Genomic DNA, 17,417 nt, shown 5'->3' with positions numbered 1-17,417 from the left:
TTTTTATCTTATATATATATATATATTCAAACTTAAATATTATATATATTGTATTCTTTTATGATTTAATTGAAATATTATTAAAAAATTTAATTATATATATTTTTATTTTATATAATATATAAACGATATATTTATGACATCATCGGTTCGACTGCGGTTCGACCATCAGTCCAATCATTGAACTGTGAACCGGTAACTTTTCTGATTCAATGACCGGTTTGATTCTGAAAACATTGAAGAACTCAAGATAATATTTGAAAATCAATTTTGATTATCTTTTAACCTTTGAGGCCTGGCTTAGGTGAAAAGGTATTAGGGCGGGGATAGGGAAGTTTCAGTTTTGATTCCAGGTGACACCACCAGAAAAAGTTCCTATTGGAGGAAAAAAGGAATAATCTTCTACAGGCTGATTTGAGCCCCTTAGCTTAGATATATAGCAATCTGTTTAGTAAAATGTTCAAACTGTATGAAATTTGTGTCAAGCTGTACCTTTTGTTTTCGCATTTACAGCAATTTAAATTTAAATGCTAGGAGTCAGGTGGTTCTTGCAACTCAAGTGGAAAAGGACTGAATTGAAAGTGATACAATTTTTGTGACAGAGAGCTCAATTTTTTGTGTTCCTTCGTTATCTTTAAAGTTATACAATCACTAATCTTTAGCAGTTTTCATCTCTTTCATTGCTCTGGTCATCTGGAACCATACATTCCCCACCAGTTTGCCACAGAGTTTAATAATAGGGTTAGATGGCATGTAATGTGTTTCTCCTTATTTCCTATTTTAAGGCAGTATTGGATTGATGTTCTAACATTCACAGCAATGATTCTAACATATGCCCGAGCAGATGCCATAGGCAATTCAGGTCTTTGGTGGTTACTTCTTGATAAAATATGTTTAAATTCGGTGTTGTTTTTTTCCCCCTCTTCATTAATACTTCTTTGCTTCCCTTCTTTTCCTTTTTCACATATTTAAGTTTTTTTTCTAAAATTTTCTCCCTTTTTTATGGGGGTAAAAATTTATTGAAATGCTTATATTCTTTGATCGAACATGAAACTACTAGGGGTAGCTGATCCAACATGATTATTTGTTTAAGGTTAGGGCCCCTTTGTTACAACTGTAGCTTCTCTAGTGAAATGCCTGGTTGAAACTGATTTTTTATATAAAACTCTTCATGCTCTTTTGCTAAAGCATCTCACCCCTACTTTTACTAAGAAGAGCTTTTAGGCCTTGAAGATCTTTAAAGTGCTTGATGGCTTATTTGAGGCAGCTATATAACTTGTTAAATTCTTATTTGAAAAGTTCTATATAACAGTTTCTATTTAATATATAGGAACCTCGTCCTATAAGCTCTCTTGCAAATGCATCTTGCCGGTAACTTTATTGAAAAGAGCTTTATGCCTCAAACTTTTACTTTTAAAATGTTTTAGTGTACCTGCTTCAAAGATCTTTAACAGTCACAATGTGCTTTTGGGCAGTCAAAGAGCTGCACCAAATGGGGCATAGTGTATGACTAAAGATACTGTAAAGCTCTTTGATAGTCAAAAGAGCTTTAGGCAATCAAAAAGCTTTGCTGAACAGATGCCTTCAGACTTTCTTGTTAATGGACAGCTATATTTACTGGTGCCTACTGGCATATGTTTACAGCATTTTCCTTTGAAAGGATTTCCTAGGGTAAGTGCTGAAGTTAGAGGTATTTTTTGGTGAACAGGCTATTAAATACTCTGACACAAGCACTGCAGAGTTCTGGTGTGGATCTGTCACAGGCCAGTATCTCAGTACAGATTGATCTTGGAAAGCGGGCAAATAGAGGACTGCCGTCGGGGACTTCCATTGCTAAGGTAAGAGCATCCTCCAATGGGATGCTAAAAAGGCATGCTATTCTCAAAATGTAGTACTTGCCTTCAATGCTGTTGCTCCAATGGGTGGTGCTATATCATGTGCTAAAATGGCAATGCCATTTTTTGTGCCAAATTTGGCACTACTTTTGTCATTGCCATTTCATATGCCAAAATAACGCTAGCATTAGATTTAGCATTATGTGTTGGAGTGGTGTGCTCAATTTGGCACTTCTATTTTAGCATTTGCATTAGAGAATAATTGTGAATGCTAGAAAATAGCTTTGACATTGCTATTTTAGCTTTAAGCATTGGAGATGCTCTAAAAGCATATCATGCTCATCCTAATACAAAAAATAGAATTTTATATCAGAAGGATGGTTCTGGATGATACACTTCTTATATGCTTCTTTTCATTGCCAGAAACAGTGAAAGATAATGAAAATGTGGATTCATCTAATGGTGGTTTTATCATTTCAAACTGTTTTTATTTTCTTAAGTTCTGCAACCAGCATGAGAAATTTTCAGGCCTTTTTTTTTAGGTCTGAAAAGATGTCTGATTTGTTTCAACTGCTTTCTTGTTTAACAGCTGTTTTGTGGACTTTGTTAGCTAACAAAAGTTCCTCTCTTGTGGATCTTTCTTATTTATTCTTTAATTCATTTTGATCCAGGATCATGAGAACCCCCCTCCTAGCAATCATATAATTGCACATCATAGGGATGCAAGCAGTGCCGAGGACTCGGATCAATCACAAAAGAGACTGAAGACATAAAACTAGTACGCCATGCCTAAGTCTCTACTTTCACTTTTTTTTTCCTCCGTTTATTTTCAAGTTATCTTCCTTTTTCTACTGGGATATACACGTATTATTCCTGCTTCACCAACTAATTTTCTGTACATGCTATACTTGTTGTTTTGTTGATCTTTCGTGCTATTCATGGGATTGTATTAAGAGATGTTCCTTTCTTGCAGTTGCATTTTAGATTTTTGTTCAGTGGCTGCCATTGTCTGTAATTAGGTTGTCTAAAAAAACTGATGCTGATGAAATAGTAGAAAGCAGCAGCTTTAAGCTTGTGTCCCTTGTATTTTAATGCCACTAATGAGAGTTGCTTATCATTCTGAACATGTTTTATTGATGTGTGGCCAAGCATCTTTCAACATTTCTACGAAGTACACTCTTATTTAAATAAATGTGGGAACCACGGTTTGGTGGTTGAAGCTGATGAGAAGCATCTGTATTTGGACCGAGAACAGGTTAAGACATGTCAAAACTAGAGTTGAATTCCTGCTTTCCCTTTATTTTTCTTTTGTTCCCTTTTCTTTATGATTTTTTACCATATGTAATTAGTTCTTTTGGCAACTCTGAGGGTGTTCCCATTTCTTTTAATGATTTTTTTTTTTAGTGAATGATGTTACATATCAAAGGAGAAAAAGGAAAAGAAAAGACGAAAAGTGTAAGAAATAATTAATTGGAAAGCTTATTTATTTATTAACAATTGTTCCACCTGTTTTGATAGAGGATAAGAAATACATATGAAGTGTATATTATTGTTTGTTTATTTATTTTTTAAAAATGTTGCTTCATTTGTTTTGGAATCATTGGTTGATCTTAAGAAACTGGTGGGTAAGAGGGTGTTTGGTAAATCAACTTAAAATGACTTAATAACTTAATTTAAGTTATTAAATCGATTATGTATGTTTGATAAAATAACTTGATGTTATAATTTAAAGTTAAAAATAACTCTAAATATTAAGTTAAAATAGTTATTATTATTATTATTTTGTCTTATTTACCAAAGTCTAATGAGAATATATTTAACAATCATGACTCTAAATCAATAACTTGTTTTTCTAGTAAATATTTTAAGGTTATCTTATAAATTTATAATACTTTTAAATATAGATGTTTAAAAATAGATTTATTACTTTAGATTAATGAAAATCAATATTAATCTAATTTTTCATAATAAACATTAATTATAACTAATGGATTAAATATGTTAATTCAATATTTTAAAATAAATGTTTATTTAATTTTATCAAACAACCTTGATATTTGAAGTAAAAAATGAGTAATAAGTTTTAAGTTAATAATTTAAGAACAATGTAATTTAAAATCAATTTAAATCATTAAGTTAAATATTAAGTGGGTGTTTGGTAAACCAACTTAATAACTTAAGGTGATTTAATAGTTTAATTTAAGTCATTAAGTAAATTAATTATGTTTGATAAAATAACTTAATGGTATGATTTAAAGTAAAAAATAATTTTAAGTAATAGGTAAAAATAATTAACTTATTTTTGAGTTCATATCTTCATTTTATCATTTTATTTATGTTTGCCATAATTACTTATACGATTTCTTTGGTACTCAATGACCTTCATTGTTACTCAATTCTCTTTGTCTTAATTATAATTTATAAAGATAAATATGTCAATTTGATGATTTAAAATAAATTTTAAGTTAATTTTATCAAATAATCGTAATACTTAAAATAAAAATTAAGTAATAAGTTTTAAGTTTATAACTTAAGTATAATTTAACTTAAAAATCAATTTAAGTTATTAAGTAATAAGTATTAAGTTTTACTAAACACCTGTTAAGTTTAAGTGAAACAAAGCGGATGTATCTCAATAAGCTGATTGCATGGAACAGTAGTTTAACTGTTACGCAAATCATACTTAAAATCTAATAGACTATACTAAAAAAGTTTACAGGAGCTTTTTAATTGAAAGAATAGAAGAAATTTTCCAATTTTCCTATTTCAGCAAGAAACAAACTTCACCCTCTTTAATTTTTAATTCCTTTTCCATGGTACCGATTTCAGCAAAAGTTGAAGACCAAGCGGATCCTAGTTTGTGAATTGGCATAGCCTTCTTGGCATTTTGCCTTGTTCTCTCCAAGGTAACTAAGGATTTATGAAGCTGGGTTATAGGCTGGTTGTTGAGCTATGACCCAAAATACTATGTTTTAAAAAAAAAATCCATAAAGTACCCCTATTTTCAAAATAATGCCCAATCTAATGTGTTTGCGCCATGTAAATTGCCATGTTATAAAACCGTAGTTGGTAACTACGATTTTACTTTTTAAAAACAGTCAAAACCGTAGTCACCGACCACGGTTTTAACTTTAAGTTTAAAACCGTAGTTGGTGACTACGACTTTGACTATTTTTAAAAACAGTCAAAGCCGTAGTCACCAACTACGGCTTTAACTTTAATTATATATATATATATATATATATATATATATATATATATATATATAACTTTAATTTTTTAAAATAAAATATTATATTATTTTGATTTTATATTGATTAAAAATATGTAAGTGGTGTAATAAAAATATTTAACTTTAATTGATCTCATTATTTAAAGAATAGTAATATATGAAATTAAATAATTGATGTCTTTAATTTGATATAAAAATATATTTTGATAATTTTATTAAAATATTTGGCACTACACTCAATATAAATATAATTAGTTATAAATATACTATTTTATACCCTCATAATGAAGAATATTATATTATTTTGTAACTTTGTGCAAAAATTAAAGGCAATTATGCACTTGTACAAAATATAATATGACTTTAAGTGGGTAAATAATTGGAAAATTACTTAAATACAACAAAAATAATATTTTTTTTCCATTTTTCTCCTTTCAAAATGGGATCAAAATGGAATGGAAAGACTTAAAATGTTAAACTTAAAATGCCAACCTAAAAGAATTTGTTTTTCCATTTCTTAAAATATAGAATTGTAGAAAGAAAATACCTTTGTTTTTCCAATCAATTCACTATTTAGTTTAATTGTTTTTGGTAAATAGATGAAAATGCTTTTGGAATATTTTTGTAAATTCATTGATAATAAGAAAAATGTTTCTTATTGGGTATTAATGGGAGTTTTGGGCAAAAATGATTTCTTTAAAACAGAAAATTCATAAAATAATTTTATTCTCAAAATAATTTTCAATGTGATGTGTGTCTTATTCATGTGGGTATTCACATCACAAAACTGTAATTGGTAATCATGATTTTTTATTTTTTTCTTTTTTAAAATAGTCAAAATAGTAGTTGGTGATCATAACTTTAAATTTAAACCTAAAACCAATTTTTTAAGTTCAAATTTTAAATCATGTGAATGTTCAATTTTTTTAAAATTATTTTGATTGGAGGTTTAGATTGTAAATTTTTTTTTAGTACATTATTTTTTCTCTATCAATATAGTGTTGTTGTAACTAATTAGTTATAAATATAATTAGTTTAAATTTAAACCTAAAACCAATTTTTTAGATTGTCAGATTGCTATATGTAAGTGGTATATATATATATAGTTCAATTTAAGTTTAAAATTTATCATATTTTCATTTAAATATATAATAATTTGTTCATAATAAAAAAAGTTAACAATATAATGCAAATGAAAATAAACACAAAAACTAAAAAACAGTCCTCAATGAGTGCCACATGATGGGGTCTTCCTCTTTCTCTGTGGACACCTATGATAAAGAGACATCTCTATGGAATCTATTTGTGCAATTTGCCATGTCTCAGTATGTATAGGTTGAGATGGAGCTGATGGAGGCAAGACTCGACGTCTACGTGAACCACGACGTCTCCTAGGTGGACATACATCTAACTGTGTAACATGTGTAAGGGTATGATGCATGGTAGTCTCTATGGGAAGACGTGTAGGTGATGGTAAAGTGGTTGATGGTGGGGTGATCTCAGGTACAATGATATCTGATATGGTAGCATCTAGAAGAGGTGATATAGGATATGGAAGAATGACATTTGCTGTAATGGTAGCTGGTGCAATAACATCTGGTATAGTGGGCTTGAGCAGAGGAGATATAAGTGATGATGGTGAGGTGACATGTGGTGTAGTGGTCTCCTCGAGAGAAGGTAGAGGTGATGGTAGACTAGTAGATAGTGGGGTAGTCTCTGGTATAGTGACATTAGGCATAGTGGCCTCTATGGTAGGAAATACAGGTGATGGTAGAGTGGTATCTGATACGACATGCCCTAAAGGCTAAGGTCTAGGTGAAAGTGATGGTGGGGGTGAAGGGGGAAGTGTGGAAGCCTCAGGTGCAAATGGGGTAGATGATGTGGATGGTGCTAACATGGTCTCAGGTGGATGCATAGATCATCGAGGCTGTCGACTAGCTCACCCATCATCTCGTTTACTACCTCTCCCTCGGCCTCGAATAGGCTGCATCCTAACTGTAGTGGCTGACACAGGTGGGCTCATGGATGTGTATGATGATGTAGGCGACTGACGGAGTGAATGTATGCGATGCTCCTCTCCAATAACATGCAAAATATCAATAGCAATCCGATGAATGTCGCCTAATGCACCTGAAGTAGGCCCAGTAGATCAACTAGCAATCTCAACCATACTAGTGATCTAAAATAAAAAAAAATTAAAAAAAGTTAAACAAACAAAAATGATTTTTAATTAATTATAATTTAATAAACCATTTATAAATTAAAAAATCTTACCAATAACTGATTAGCTGCTACTGTACTATGATACCTCATCTGATCTCTATGGAGAGGGGGTGTGATCAAACATCGTGTAATATGTCGGTACCACTCCATATATGGATCATGAAACTGCATAACACATTAACACCCACCATAGGTGGTGCCATCGCAATACACTCCGCACGACTAGCCCATAAGGTAATGTACTATGCATGGAATGCTCCCCAATCATACTTATGTCATCCTCGCATATCCACGTAATAGAGGTCTTACTCTATGGAACAAGATGGAGGTATCCCTTGTTGGAGGCCAAACTGTCGCAGTACTCGCTCTAATCGATGCCACTCGACAATTTCAAAGCAGATAAGAGGTGACATCGTCCGCCAAATCTCCTGGTTTGCTAGAGATATCGCCGGAAGATGGGCAACTAAATCTCTCATGTAAGGCCCCCATAAAACCTGTTAAAATCAACATTTGACATTAATAATGTTAACATTTATATGGTTAACAATAACACATTACATCTTATATGTACCTGGTCATGGGTCTGTGCATCTAACTAGTCTCGATAAAATGTCAACACACGTGATGGGTTTTGAGCCCATGATAAAGATAATCTCCACCTACATCCTAACGGATCAGCTGGTAAACCCTCGTGTAACAATGCCTCATCCTGTAATTCGTGGTCTAAGTGTTCAGCTGGTAAATCATCGGCTGCATCATGCTTTAAATGCTGGGCTGCTAGAGGGGCTGGTGGTCGACCAAAATCGAGGCGACCCACGTGGAGTCTCTCCCAAGACCACAATTGGAAAAAAAAAAAATGTAACATTAAAATTTTACTTAAATTATAAACTTGAAGCAACTAGAAATTTTAATCTAATGTGAATAATTAATTATACCTGTAATAATGTGACACATCCAGCAATATTGGTGGCACCATCCAAACTCACTCGACACAACTCCCTATATAAGTGTGCTAATACTACACTGCCCCAACTATACATAGATGTCTGAGTCAAGTCTCTAAGCAGTGGGAGATAACACATATGGATGTGGGTACCCTTCTTATCTGTAAATAGCGTTGAACCTATGAGTCCTAATATGAAAGCTCGTGCATATTGCTCTAATGTGGCATCATCTAAATCAACTGGTGGATGAGAGAACTGGTGACATAGCCATCGTGTCGATATCGCTGATCCTCTAATCTCATATGTAGGGGGAGTCACTCTTAAAAGTTCATAACATAGCAGTGACCAATCTATGTCATATGTGCCAGTGATGGGAAGCCCATGAATACGAAGTCCTAATATGACAACAACATCCTGTAAAGTAATGGTCATCTCCCCAACAGGTAAGTGAAATGTGTGTGTCTCAAGACGCCATCTCTCTACTAGACTAGCGATCAATCCCTAATCTAGTGTAATGTGTCCAATACGGTATACACCATAAAATCCAGAACGAATAATATAAGGTCGAAGACAAGAATCCATCTCCCACTCCCGCTTAAACCTAGATATATGATGTCGACAAGTCAAGACTGAAGCAAGCTATAAAAATACAAATATATCAGTTAGATAATAAACTGCAAAATTTTCCATTATTTAATGAGATATTATGTGTTTTCATATACATACCTGGCCAGAGTTAACTAAATGAGACCTGTGTCTATCCTATAGAACCAAAACAGACGTATCTAATGGATCTAGATCAGAACTATGTCTTCTATACTCCATATCTGTAACAAAATTGTGAAGATAAATAAACAATACTTATCGTTTTAAAAAAAAATTATTTCTAATGGAAAAATTTTAAAAATTTATGGAGTTTTTCCTATATTAAGTATATATCAATTTTATAAATTCAAGTACATCAATTTATTTATGACCAATAAACAAGTCATACTAGTCTAAATTAAAAATAGAGATACAAATACAATTAAACATTTTGTTAACATTTTTAATAGAAAATTTCAAAATTTTGACAAAGTATCCCCTATAATATGGACATTATTCTAAGTACAAATAACCTGATTATGCAAATAACATCAATATTTATAATCAAACCAAAGCCAATAATTGCATAAAGGTAGTATCAAAGTAGCTTACATCACAATATCCAAGAAAATTACATGCATAAATCACATAGTCTAATCAATTCTATTACTGTTTTGACAAGAACGATGATTGTGGCCACTTTGTTTGCATAACCCACATGTAATAGAAGTCTTGCCCTCTCTAACATCCATTTCATTATGCAAATGACTCGATCTAGGTCGTCCACTTGATGCATGTTTCATCGACTCAGAAGGCACGATAATCGGACCATCATAAGGAGGCCACTCATTGAAAATAGGATGGAACAGGGGTGCCCAAGAATTATAGTATGATTGTGTACTGTAGTAGTGTTGAACAAGTGGTCTAAAATCAACTGAACGAAAATGACATGCTGCTAGAATATGGCTACATGGGAAAACCATATATGAGTGTTTTACCACATGTGCATGCATACTCCTATAAGTTGATGCGATATGTTCGACCATGAATTAAGCTACTCTTAGTACCCTTATTAGTCTTCACATGGAATTGTCCTCGGATGTGATCATATAAAACAATCTCATGAAATCCAGCCTTAACCACATTTGCCTTAATCTTAGCATCGACATATGGAGTGTATTCCTCATTTGAAGCAAGTCGATTAGCACCTTGTTCCTTTCTCACAACAAAGTAACTATTTAGCCGAAAAAATGTCAATTGAACCAAAGTAGTTATGGGTAAGTTACGAGCCCCTTTAAGCACACTATTGAACACCTCCGACATGTTTGTAGTCATGATGCCATACCTTCGACCTCCGTCATGAGAGAGCACCCATTTCTCAAAAGGGATTGCTTCCAACCATTGTTGTGCGACTGCATTAATCCTCCCAATTGTGTTCATATGTTTATTGAATTTTTCAATCTTGGTTGCTAAGGCTGCTCTGCACATTAGATTTTTCAATATTTTATCCTTGAATCGAGTCATAAAATTATTGGTAAGATGACGCATACAAACCCTATGATATGCGTATGGCTCAGACCAACCAAGATGAACATCGCTCATTGCAACCATAATGCCTGGATGTCGATTTGATATAACACAAAGTCCCCTCCTATGAGTTACTCTGGTTCTAATACATGTCAAAAACTAGCCCCAACTATCAATATTCTCACCCTCTGTTAGGGCAAAAGCCAATGGGAATAACTGATTATTTCCATCACAACCCATATCAATCATTAAAGTGCCTTTATACTTGCCATACAAATGTGTACCATCAATACTGAGTACAGGCCGACAATGCTTGAATCCTTCAATAGATGGATGAAATGTCTAAAAAACTCGCTGAAATATCTCTGTATTCTCCATAATACCAGGAAATGTTTTTGAAATAACAACACATCCTGGATTTGCCTGCTCTAAGGCAATGAAAAAATGTGGCAGCTCTGCACATGACTTATAAAAATCACCAAATAAGTTTGTAAGAGCTTTAAGCTTCGCTTTAGATGCCTTCTTGTATGATATTTGGTATCCGAATTTCTCCACAATACTTGCTTGAATAGAAGCCACTGACAATGTGAATTGTGCCTTAATCATTCCTTGGATATGAGCAGCAATCAAGTTGGAATCTAATTGTTGATGGTCCCGATTCAAGCAAGGATTTACACATTTGTGCGGACCATTGTATTTATTGATTGCAAATGAAGTTGTACCTTTTACAACCATAGCACTTAGTTTCCATGGACATTGAGATTGCTTAGCCTTCTTGCATCTTAAGACTAACAACTTTGTAGTTGACTCAACAACAATGCACTCTTGATGTGCACTAATAGAGTACAACTTCGTAGCATGTTGTAAATCTGCTTTTGAATTAAAAACTTGGCCAACCATGAACTCTCCACCCGAGTTTCCAATATTAGTGGTCCCCCATGGCGTTCAGTCACTTGAAACTGCTTTACCAATGTTTTCTACATTTTCAAACTGCAATGATGGTGCCGAGTGATACTGAACAGGAGAAAACTCTATTGGGTCCTCAGGATCTGGGTTATTTGACATATCACAACCTTCCCCATCCACAGAGACATATCTCCCTTGTTCACATTCCATTGCTTTGTGAAGAGCTAAGAAAGATGAAACAACATTAACATTATTGTTTTCATCATCAATAAATTCGAACACCCCATCGCCATCATGTTGAATATTTTCTGCTCTCTCACTTTGATCATCACCTTCTTGGGATTCACATTCTTCTTCATCTTCGTCTGCTCTACACTCATAAGTCATTGCAACAGGGGCACTACTAGGTCCACAACCATACTCAAATTCCTCAACATTATCATTTTGTCTGAGTAATAATTGTGTGAAGTTACCCAATAATTGTCCTCTCACCCGTGGTTGTACTAGCACTTGTTCAATATACAATTCAATTTCGTCCATTCCAAATGTGTTAACCAATTTCAACATTTGAGATAAACTATTATCATCCCATATTGGACAAGGTTGGAAACTATTTTCCCTTTTTAAAGGATATCGATAATTGAGGACTAATTGAAATTGTTTTTTGTCAATGCCAGTTCTCGAGTATATCATAGATAACAAGTGTTCGTAGGTTGAACTAACAGGCACATCCAAAGGCACAATTACAGCTTCATCCCCAATATACTTTACATCTGTTTCTATCCTCAACATTTTTCCTTTATAAAAGCAAATCACAGGAACAATAGATTCAGACATGATTTACCTACAAAAAATACAATATCAAATGGTTTATTAATGAAAATAATAGCAAGAGAAATTGCATATAATCTTTTAACATGTGAATACACAAGTATATAATAAAACACCTTCTTACACATTAGGGGGAAAAATATAATTCACTTAATAATAATAAATTTTTTATTTAAATAGATATCTATGATACAAATATAATCATAGATAAATGTTTTATAGAAGTTTAATTTAAAACTTAGATAGTGGGTTATAAATCAATAAATTTTGAGTTAAACAATTACAATAATCTTAAAATTAAATAAAAAATAATCCACTAAATTTTTTTAATTAAAATATCATATATTAAAATAAAATTGAATATTATCAAGTATTAAATAATATATAATTTAAATAATTATGTTATTATTCATGAATTACTTGATATTTGATTAAAAATAAAAGTAAAAAAATAAATTAAAAACTCAAAATCAAATAAAAGTAACCCACCACAAAAAAATATATTAATAAAATATCAAATACACAATTATAAAAAAAAATCATTTATATATAATATAAACATTATTTGAATATTAAAAATGCAAACAAATAAACATTTTATAAATCTATTTAATATTAATTTTAAATAGAGGGAAAAAATCATTTATAAATTAATATTAAATTTAATTTTAATTTATAAATCTATTGAATATTAATTTTAATTTTAATAAAATTGATACCAACATAAAAGTTGATATTTGATTAATGAAAAAATGAAATTAATAAAAAATAGAACAAAATATATTAATGAAAAAAATACTCGGATTTCGAATTCACTAGAAATCAATTTCGACATTAAAAAATCAATAAGATCTATAATTTATCAAGTTAGGTTGAAGACCTTAAAATTTCATCTAAATTGATATTTCATTTTACTTTAAATTTAAACCCATTAAAATCTCAAATTATGAATCTTAATTCCTTTGATCAATTATTCATAATTAAACTTAATTTATCTTTAACTACCTTCTAATAGATCTTATAATGAAACTATCTCATCTTATCAATATTAAATATTTGGTGAATTTCTTATAAACCCAATGTTAAGTGGGCATGATCTCATGTTCAATATTCAGAGTTGAACACTAAAAGTAATGACATTAAATCTGTTCATAACTTTCAGTCTTAAAAAATATGCATAGAACTAAACCATTCTATTGATGAACTTCATCATTTGATTGGAAATTAAACTTATGTCCTATATAATATTCATCATTTCTGTCATTCTTCTATTTTTTTGGTAAACACAGTTTCACTAGACAAATAAAGAAAAACCAATTACCCTACAAAGCAGAGAAAAATAAACAATGAATATGTTCCTCCTAAAAGTAGCTTGTCCATGAAAATGGACCAATTAATTTTACACTTAACATAGTTGGCAAGTAGGAAAGTGAACCAAGCTACATTTTAAATTTCAGAAACAAAGGAGTAATGCAATTTGTACAACAGTGGACCATCACGTTTGTAAACACATTTATTAATTTTTAACATATAATTTAGAATTCAAGAAATAATCCAATTACCACTAAAAATTACAAACTAAAACTAGTTCAAAATGAATATTATTTCTTCTCTACACTTCATTATATATATATATATATATATATATATATATATATATATATATATATATATATATATATATATATATTTATCAATTTTTATTCTAAACAAATGAACTTCAAATAATGTATTAGATCAATTAATGAGTAAATTTTTAAAAATAATTTGGAACTAAAAAATATGCTCAGTAAATACCAAAAAGTGATTAGACCAAAACTATTTTAGAATGAGTCACAACTTTGGTAGTGCATGTAATTATATTTTTATGAATTTTTTCGTTAAGCAAATAAATTCAAAATGAAGTGAGATTTCATGCTTTAATTTTTTTAAAAAATAAATCTATTAATTTTTAAGAATAATATGAATCTGTAAAATTTATCCAATTACTTACATATTGAATCAACATCAGGCAGCTCCTATATGTTCTAGGTTTGGGACCAGGTCAGGGGAAGGCTTCTACGAACCTGAGTTTTTGACGCCTTGTCAGGTGAAAATTTGGTGAGGGGACCTGGTCAATAAGAAGAGTCTTCCAAAATTGACGCCTTCACAGAAATCCTTTCCATCACTAGGTTCACGAAGATGCCCAATTGTGAGGAATAAGAACCAATGGGAACCAAACATCCATACCATACCCCTAAAGTCATGGAAGCCTCAAGTCTGAGGAATTCATTGATTAATTAAATACTATTAACAAGAATACACAAATTTTTGTTTGATCTTTTATACTGACAAATTTTAAGATATGGGGCTTTGACTAAAATATCTGATCAATGGGTATGAACATTTGGATACAACAAAATAGAAGGAAAAACTATAGAATATTTAATTAAACATCATTAAAAAAAACAAAAATATTTTTAATGAAAACTCTGTTTTTATTTTTATTATTTTCCTGTTATCTTTATCATTTGTTTCTTATTCCCAAATATTTTTATAAAAATACACTACCAACAAAATCAAAATTTTAATATAATTATATTTTAAGGTTAATTTCACTCACATCTTCCCAGGATTTGGCTAAATACACTTTATCCCCATTGATTTGAAATTTCATTAAATAGGAGGAGAGGTGACTGAAAATAATACTTATTTTTTAATAAGAGATGAGGTGACTGAAAATAACAAATGAGAAAAATAAGGGAGATATTTGATTAAATTTTAAACCAATAAGGATCAAGTGTACTTAACCAAAAATTCTAAGAAAACGAATGAAATTAACCCTTATCCTTTAAGAAAGTTGAAAATATAAATAAATTAATTAAAATCAAATGACTTGCTTTAAAGCAAAATAAGAGAATCATATAAGGATCTCATACCAACACTCATATCATGTCATGTCCATACAAATACAATGGATGAAACTAGAAGATGCGGGTACCAAAGGAGCACAATATGCAACTTGCTTAGCTTGATTAAGACATCTGAACTTTGCATGTCCTTTACTTGGGCTGGGTGTTTTGGCCACACAAGACTAAGAGAGGGCAAAATTAACAGGGCCATGGAGTTCCAAACAAGAACACATCCAAAAGGGTAGCTGAAGTTGAATAAATAATATATATCTATCTATATATATATATATATATAGGGTGTTGAACCACCTGGAAAGGTCTAGCTCTCTATTAAGGAAGGTTGAATTCAACCCAGATATTCATCAGTAGATCCCAACTTAGAGAAAATACAGATCCATTCTTAATTTTATTTTTGGTTATTTAGGATAAATATTCTCCTGTTTTATTTTCAAGTGGTCCGAAATTTACAGTAAGATTAAATATCTTTTGTAGGAAGCCTTGCAATATGATTAACTCATCTGTGGGAAGTCCTATAACTACTTAATTTCTGTTCAATTCTTTACGTGGTTACTTTACTTTGAAGCTCATGTTGTTGGATTGGGGTGTTAGGTTCTGAGGACCCGGTGCAAGAAGAAGAGTCTTCCAAAATTCAAGCCTTCACAGAAATCCTTTTCATCACTAGGTTCACGAAGATGCCCAATTGTGAGGAATAAGAAATCTCCTAGCTTAAGATAAATCTAACCCTTGAAAAGTGGAGTACTCCTATTTTTTCTATTCCTATAACAAAAATCACTGTTCCTCTCGTTCATTTTTGGAGTTTTTTACAGTGGTCCCTTCCATTTTTGGTATCTTTAACAAAAAAAAATCCATGCTGGCCCCCATTCCATATCCGTTTTCTTACCAAAAAACCCTTTTTTCTTTCTAATAAGCTCACAATCTTACCTGACCAATGACTTCCAAACTTTGAATTTGAGCCAAGGATGCAACGGGAAGAATGAAACCCTAAAGAGATGAAACCCTAAAGGGAAGAAAGGTAACTGGGAAGGAAGAAAGGTAATTGGGAAAATGAATAAACCTAATCGGGAAAGGGGGAAAAGGTAAAGGAAAGTTAAAGCCGTAGTCACCAACTACGGTTTTAAACTTAAAGTTAAAACCGTGGTTGGTGACTACGGTTTTGACTGTTTTTAAAAAATAAAACTGTAGTTACCAACTACGGTTTTACGACGTGACAATCTACGTGGCGTAGATACATTAGATTGGGCATTATTTTTGAAATGGGGGAACTTTATGGATTTTTTTTTTTTAAAACGTAGTCTTTTGGGTCAAAGCTCCTGGTTGTTACTATTTTGTCCTTCTTAATTACGACAGGATACCTCATACGTTGAAAAATTTAGGGAAAGTTAGGTTTTGAGATGCTAATATCTAAATATTATGAAACCCAAAACCCATTTTTACCATTTTTAATTTTTCAATATTGAACCTAAAATATTTTGGATTTCATGCACTTTAGGCTGAGCTGGTTTTTAATACCTAATATGCCCTCTCTTCTCTGCCAGGTCAACCTCCACATATTAAAAAAGAAGAAAAAACCAAAAAAATAAAAAAACCGAAAAAACATAAAACATTTTGCCTAAAATTTTCCATCTGCTCTACTCCTTTTCGAAACCCAAATCCGAAAAAAACCTAACCTCTTCGAGTCTCTCTCTCTCTCTCCTCCCTCCCCCTCCCCACCTTCGTCCATGTCTCTCCCGCAACTTCTCACACCTACAACTAGCATGCTTTCTCTCTAAATTTACTAAGTCTCAGTCGTTTGTTTCCTATGACGAGGCCTGCAACCAAGGAGTGGAAGATGGAAAAGGAATTTTGGTGTCATTTGTCTCCAGCGGTTCCTCTCACCTCCTACATTCGGTTCGCCCTACACCACAAATACGTATCCGTTTGAATGGTGTCGACGGAGACGCCGATTCTCAGACCTAATATGCTGGTTCTACAGTGTGGCTCCGACGCCGTTTTGGGATTGAGGGAGACGTTGATGCGGTACATAGAGTCGAGGTTCCCTCGGTTGTCGCTGGTGATGAGCCGTGACGGTGATTGAGATGAAACGAGTTGACCCAACAATAGGGAGTCTGCGAATGGAGGTGAAGAAGTTTGGGAGGAGTTATGGTCATCTAGTGGAGGTGATGCTGGAGATGGAAGAAGCATTTTTTTTTCACTTGTGGAGGTTGACCTAGCAGAAAGAGGAGGGCATATTGGACATTAAAAAATAGCTCAGCCCAAAGTGCATGAAGCCCATATTATTTTTGGGATTAGAATAGTTATATTAAAAATAAAAAATAAAAAATTGGGTTTCCAAACTCATAATATTTTGATATTACCAGTCTCAAACACAAGTTTCCCAAAAATTTACTGCCTTCGAACGAACATTGACATGGACAGATGGACT

At 32.1% G+C, this 17,417-nt stretch overlaps 1 protein-coding gene across 3 annotated transcripts in view; it reads left to right on the top strand.

Annotated features, from left to right (window-relative positions):
- LOC117915640 (transcription factor BIM2) overlaps positions 1 to 3,236 on the top strand; it is a 35,681-nt gene extending 32,445 nt beyond the window's left edge. For 2 of the 3 annotated variants that reach the window (XM_034831274.1, XM_034831257.1), the window contains exons 7-8: positions 1,709 to 1,838; positions 2,507 to 3,130. In XM_034831274.1, the coding sequence (XP_034687165.1) occupies positions 1,709 to 1,838; positions 2,507 to 2,608 (232 nt within the window). In that variant the 3' untranslated portion in view covers positions 2,609 to 3,130. Of the gene's footprint in view, positions 1 to 1,708; positions 1,839 to 2,506 lie in introns of all 3 variants that reach the window. The other variant, XM_034831266.1, reaches the window with a different exon arrangement.
- Positions 3,237 to 17,417: the final 14,181 nt, after the last annotated feature.

Source organism: Vitis riparia, chromosome 1, assembly GCF_004353265.1.
Source record: "Vitis riparia cultivar Riparia Gloire de Montpellier isolate 1030 chromosome 1, EGFV_Vit.rip_1.0, whole genome shotgun sequence".
NCBI lineage: Eukaryota > Viridiplantae > Streptophyta > Magnoliopsida > Vitales > Vitaceae > Vitis > Vitis riparia.
The sequence above is the reverse complement of the archived record's forward strand: the minus strand, read 5'-3'. Positions and strand labels throughout refer to the sequence as shown.